This window comes from Nicotiana tomentosiformis, chromosome 6 (assembly GCF_000390325.3).
Source record: "Nicotiana tomentosiformis chromosome 6, ASM39032v3, whole genome shotgun sequence".
Lineage (NCBI taxonomy): Eukaryota > Viridiplantae > Streptophyta > Magnoliopsida > Solanales > Solanaceae > Nicotiana > Nicotiana tomentosiformis.
In genome coordinates, this window is record NC_090817.1 from 26,181,332 (window position 1) to 26,187,946 (window position 6,615).

Genomic DNA, 6,615 nt, shown 5'->3' on the forward strand with positions numbered 1-6,615 from the left:
GAGGGAGTCTGAATCAGGTATTCGGTAGCTGGAGGTTTCTTTTGGCTTGCGGATCAGCCTCCTCCTTAGTTTCTTTTTCTCCGAGCTCGGAGAACTCGGAGCCCCTTTTCTCTTCTTCCCTTCACTCTGTTTCGGAGCAGGGGACTCAGTGGGGAGATCGTCACTACCGTATGGAGGTCTCATTTTGACATCCTTGGTTAAACCTACAAAAAAAAATAAAACAAGTGTGAACTTAGTCGTGCAAAAGGGAAACCAAAAATTACTCATGAAAGAGATCTCACCGTGCGAACGGGCCTCCCATCGACCCTTTGAAAGCTCACGCCATGAGCGCTCGGAATAAGGCCTTTGTGACACGATGTCCTCGACCTATTCCTTGAGTCGAGGAACTGCGTTCGGGATCCGAGCAATAGTTGTACCATCACAGAACACTGATAAGAGAAGGAAGGAAAATGGCGATAAATAAAATCTTGGAAGCAAAATTATATACTTACGTTTTATGTTCCACTTCTTAGGGAACGACATGTGCTCGACCGGGATCAAGTCTGAGGTCCTTACTCGAACGAAACGGCCTAGCCAACCTCGATCCTTATCTTCATCGATACTCGAGAAAGCGGCTTTACTGGCCCGACGAGCGAGCTTGATCAGTCCTCCTCGGTAGAGTCGGGGACTGTATAAATGCATAAGGTGGTTGATCGTGAAAGGGCACCCTTCGATCTTGCTCACAAAGAAACGGAGGAGAATTACGATCCTCTAGAAAGAAGGGTGAATTTGACCGAGGGTTACCTCGTATCTTTTACAAAAATTGATGATAACCGGGTCCAAAGGGCCCAACGTGAAGGGATAAGTGTAAACACTTAAAAATCCCTCCACGTGGGTGGTGATGGCTTCGTCAGGTTCGGGAACCACCGCATGTTTGTCAGCCCAGTTACAATCCTTCTTGACGTCAGAGAGAATATCCTCGGTGATCAAGCAGATGTACCTCGAGACCTCCTCACACCGACCTGGTGCGGAGGAGGGCTTTTCGACTTTGAAGTCAGCATTGACCGGGCATCCCCCAGGATGAACATTTTTAGAGGAGGTTCCGGTGCTGGCTCCTCGACAGCAGTACGTGAAGCGGTCTCTTCGGTAGCCAGTCGCGAGGCAGAAAGAGTTACTTTTTGGGGAATGGTTTTGAAAGTTTTCGTCATTTCTTTATAGAGAAGAAATAAGGAAAAAGAGGAAATTAAAAGAGTACATTCGATGGTTTGAGAAAAAGTCGAATGAGAGTTCTTGTAAAAGATCTCAAAACAACCAGAATATAAGTACTTGGAATTACTAAAATTTCTTAGGAACATAGGGCAGAAGGTTTGAATGTAAATCGAACAAATGAGGGGTATTTAAAGTTTGTTACAGTCAAACTAAGACAATAATAATCATTTAGCTAATTTAGTTTGGGTTGCGGGGTAGTTGGGAGGAGAGAGGGCGAAGAAGCAAGACGCAGCGACGTGGCACAGCCTAATTGGCTAGCTCTGATGGAAGACAAATAACGACATATATATCAAACCCAGTTTCCTCAAACCTGCACGACTCTTTGTAAAGGATCATGGTGCCACGACAGCACCGCTTTCCTTCCTAGGACTACTTGTCTACTTTCAGACAACGTTGCCACTACAACTCTACAACCGTGTCTACAAAACTAAAAATAAATACTACTCCATCACTCAACTCTATCCAGAAAATGGAGTGCAAAGATAGCACTATCACTTCCCACTGTTGTAACAAATTTCCCTCTGATTTGGAGTACCAATCAGGATTCGGGAATCACTTCTCATCTGAAGCTATAGTTGGAGCTCTACCTCAAGGTCAAAACAGTCCTCTTATTTGCCCCTTTGGCCTTTATGCTGAGCAGATCTCTGGCACCTCTTTTACTTCCCCTCGCAAACTTAACCAACGCAGGTTTCACTTCTCTCTCTCTCCAAAACATTATTGATTTATTTTAGCATAGTTCTTGTTAGTATGTTAGTTAAAACTGAGTACAATTAATAACAACAGCTCGAAAAGATTCAGTAAAGCAGGAAGGGAGTGACTCTTTGATCAACATTACTGCCCCCCTTTTCAATGGTTGATTAGTTGTTGGACAATTAGTTGTTGTTGGACAGTTAGTGTAGTTTAACCTATTATAGCAGGTTGGTTACCATTTTTATCTAAGTTATCAATTAATGCGTATTATAGTGATTTATCTGCATTTACCTCATAAGTCTTAAGTATTGTATAAATATTTTTAAATCAGCAGTGCACACAAGTTAAACTCATATAGAAGCTAATGAAGTGAATCCCCAAAAATAAAAAGCTAATGAAAATGAACTTCTTTTTTCTTTCTAATGGATGTTGAGGATTCGTATAGTCACTCCTACTCATTTAGGATTGACACGTAGTTGATTGATAAATTGGTTGTGTGACTATGGGAATTTTCTCTTTGTGCAGTTGGCTATATCGTATTAAGCCATCAGTTACACATGAACCATTTAGACGAAGACTACCCAGACATGAAAAGCTTGTGAGTGAGTTCGACCAGTCAAACAGTGCTGCCACACCAACTCAACTAAGGTGGAAGCCGGTGGAGATACCAGAAACACCAAAAGATTTCATTGATGGTTTGTACACTATATGCGGGGCTGGCAGCTCATATCTCCGGCATGGTTTTGCAATTCACATGTAATTGGTATTTCAAACTTGATCTAGTCCATGTTGCACGGACTCTCCAAAATTATTGCCCTACCCGTGTCAGATCCTCAAAAAATGCACTACTTTTGGAGGGTCCGGCACACACCCGGCAATATTTTTGGAGAGTCTGAGCAACACGGGATCTAGTATTATGAGCACTATGTAATTTAGATGGAGTTTCAGATATAGTTGTTTCTTGCTTATTTATGTTTTTTTTTCTAGTGAATATATCATTAGGATTGAGATGCGTTATGCTCTGGATAAGAGCAGTTACTCTTAGGGATTGGCTACTAATTCTGTTGCTATATGCTTTCTAACCCGAGAGTAAATCGGATCTGTGACGGACCACAACTCTGCTATCTTTTCTTGTGGATAGATAATGATTTGTGTGGAATATCAACTCAGCACAACCCCTATTAGAGATGATGTTTGTAGACACCAAATTAGGAATCAGGTTTCACTCGTAGGTTGACATGAAGAATGTCTGGCTTCTTGGTTTTGGGGTCTGGATATATTTTCTGATATACAGCATCTTGCTATTCTAGGTACGGGTGCAATTAGATCTGAAGTTCAGTAGATCAAGTGATAGTGGACGTCTTTGATAATTACTGAGCATTATCGAAAATGCAGGTACACTGCCAACAAATCAATGGAGAACTGTGCCTTCTGCAATGCCGATGGTGATTTTCTGATTGTTCCTCAACAAGGAAGTAAGTGACAATCAGTCAGGTGTCATCCATCTGCTCTTATTCAGCCCCAAATTTGTTAACACGTGCCTTGAAACTCTTTCTAACTACTCTGTTGGTCATGTAGGGCTGTGGATTACAACTGAATGCGGAAGATTGCAGGTTTCTCCTGGTGAAATAGTGATTTTGCCTCAAGGATTTCGATTTTCTGTTGACCTTCCAGATGGACCTTCACGTGGTTACGTTGCTGAAATTTTTGGAACTCATCTTCAACTTCCTGATCTGGGGCCAATAGGTGCTTTAGAAAGTGCAAAACTACTTGCTATTGAGAGAGGTGATATTGTTTGCTGATGATATGCGTTTGAATATGTAATTAGGTGCAAATGGTCTGGCTGCTCCGAGGGATTTTCTTGTTCCTGTTGCCTGGTATGAAGATGGCTCCCAGCCAGGTTACACTATTGTGCAGAAGTATGGTGGTGAACTCTTCACTGCGAAGCAAGACTTTTCTCCTTTTAATGTGGTCGCTTGGCATGGCAATTATGTTCCTTATAAGGCGGGTGTTTCTCCGTGTTTCAATCTCTCATAATATGGGTGCCTTGCTCAGATTTTATCCAATTAAGTTGCTACACAGAAACTTAATACCGAATGTCTCCTAAGTGCTGAAGCAAACTATTTTCTCAATTTGCAGTATGATTTAAGCAAGTTCTGCCCTTACAATACTGTACTGATTGACCACAGTGATCCTTCAATAAATACAGGTTGGTAAGGTTTATTAAATTACCGTTTGTTCTTGGTATTAGTGATGTTCTGTCATCTGTTAATTGTCATTGTGCTGGTTTCATTTGATCTAGTTTCTTAAATTAATGCAGTTTTGACAGCACCAACGGATAAACCTGGTGTGGCATTACTTGACTTTGTCATTTTTCCTCCCCGGTGGTTGGTTGCTGAACACACCTTCCGTCCTCCATATTATCATCGCAATTGTATGAGCGAATTTATGGGTCTAATCTATGGGGGTTACGAGGTTGTTTATCTTACTTGCATGAAGTCATACTCAATTCCGGGGTTGTTTCACTTTTAATGCTGTTAACTTGTTTCAGGCAAAAGCTGATGGTTTTCACCCTGGTGGGGCTAGCCTTCATAGCTGCATGACTCCTCATGGTCCCGATACCAAAACGTATGAGGTACGATTCCTGTTCTATACCTCCCTCCTCTATGGCCATGTTTCTTTCTCCTCCCCACGCATGTGCCTTTATTTATAAGGAAATTTGTGTTATTACTCCCTCAAATGTCGGCAAATTCTGATTTTTTTGGTCCTTGTGATTTCTGGTTAAGCACTTACGTAATATATGCACTTTTGGTTCTTCTACTTATGAATCTTAACAAATTTAACGAATCATTAAGTGCTAAACCATTTAATTACGAATGTGTTATGTTAAATTTGTATTGTTACTCCATATTTGAGAGTAATTCTAAAAAAAAATTAAATATCAATATTTCCTATATAATAGAACATAAAACATACATTTTAGTTGGTTGAAGATTAAATGTGCTTAGCTAAACATTACAAGTCCAAAATCAGAATTTTACCAATAACTGAGGACCAAAAGTGCTTATCCCAAAATTCCTTTTGTTTTTTAATTATCATACGCAATTCATCCAATTCAATTCAAGTTTCTATACATTTGCAGTGCAAGTGCAGTATATTGTCTCAGCTATTTTTCTTACAACATTGCGTATTGGGCAAAACTATACTAGTTAATCCAAATGCTTGTGATAAGTGAATCATAACCTAGCCATCTGTTGTTATATAAAAATCAGGGATATAATAGTCCAAGTGAATACTTTAATCGTATGTTGCTCGGACTCGGGTGCGGGCATCCGATACGGGCACGGATCCGAGTGTCAGATTCGACAAAATCTGGGTGCGGATCCAGGTATGGATACGGGTGCGGGGATTCGACTAAAAAAAATTCTAAATTATAAAAAATAGAGCTATAAAGAGAAAAAGAAAGCCATTCAAGGCCTTCCACCAATGCTCCATCAATATCGCTGCTACTGTCTACCGAAGTCCGAACTCAGAACAATTCAAGGGTTTTTTGAAACACAAAGCAGCAAATATGAGACAAAAGTACTACAATATTGAAGGCCTGCCATTTTCCATGTCTTAAATCTGTTTTAATTTTAATTTTGAGAAATCAAAATCTCAATTTCCTCCCAAATTTGTCGATGGACTCAGGTCAAAGTATCCGAAGTTAGTTGACCGAATCCGTGACGTATTCCGCTCCCATCCCGTGTCGAGACGGGCGCGGCACCAAAAACGAAGAGTCCGCGCAACTTAGTTTAATCCAAGCGCTTGTGATCTATAAATCATATACTAGTTATACATGCTATGTACTTTTGCATTCACAACCTTGCTGCCATAAAACATTGACAGGCTACTATTGCACTTGGAAATGAAGCTGGTCCACATAAAATAGCTGATACAATGGCTTTTATGTTCGAGTCTTGTCTAATACCCCGAGTCTGTCCGTGGGCACTTGAATCTCCATTTATGGATCATGATTATTATCAATGCTGGATCGGCTTGAAGTCTCACTTCTCAGGACTATCCATGAAAGAAGAAAACATCAATTTTCAGAATGGAAAACCAGTGGAAAGGTGAAATGGAAGATGCTAATTGTTCAGCTAGCTTCTGTAGTTCTATAAGGGATGTGCTACTAAAGTGATTTAGCTTGTACATATTATGCCACGGGCATGTAAAATGTAAAATAAATCCTACGTAGTATTGGATCTAAAGAATAGGGTGACAATCCAAGTGCAGATACAGTGCTAAGATGAAAGCGATGTTCTATGAAATTATGACCTCTTGCCCAGTAAGTAGAACATCTTGATGTTGTTGTGGCTTTTGCTGTTGTATATGTAAAGAGGGAACTATCATGGAATACGTCTAGCAATTGCAAGAACAATGAATTACTATGTGACAATAACGAGTCCATTACTCAAATGGTCACTCAATTATCTAGTAAAGTCATCTTTCTTTCGTTTGTAACAGCAACGTTACTTAACTATGCCTATAGCACTCAAAAGTTCGTAATAATAATTTTTATATTAACAATAAAAATTTAAAATTTTATTAACAAAATTGAGAATAAAATAAAATAAAAGTTATAAAATATGTATCCCATGCACGTAATATAAAAAATAATTATTTAAAATAAAGGTA

At 39.7% G+C, this 6,615-nt stretch overlaps 1 protein-coding gene across 1 annotated transcript; it reads left to right on the top strand.

The window, feature by feature from the left end:
- Positions 1-1,545: 1,545 nt before the first annotated feature.
- On the top strand, positions 1,546-6,269 carry LOC104093200 (homogentisate 1,2-dioxygenase). The gene is given in 10 exon segments (XM_009598918.4): positions 1,546-1,935; positions 2,464-2,694; positions 3,334-3,413; positions 3,517-3,684; positions 3,767-3,942; positions 4,078-4,147; positions 4,259-4,413; positions 4,490-4,573; positions 5,827-6,048; positions 6,051-6,269. Coding segments are annotated over 10 exon segments (1,452 nt in total). The 5' UTR covers positions 1,546-1,717; the 3' UTR covers positions 6,099-6,269.
- The last annotated feature ends 346 nt before the right edge of the window (positions 6,270-6,615 follow it).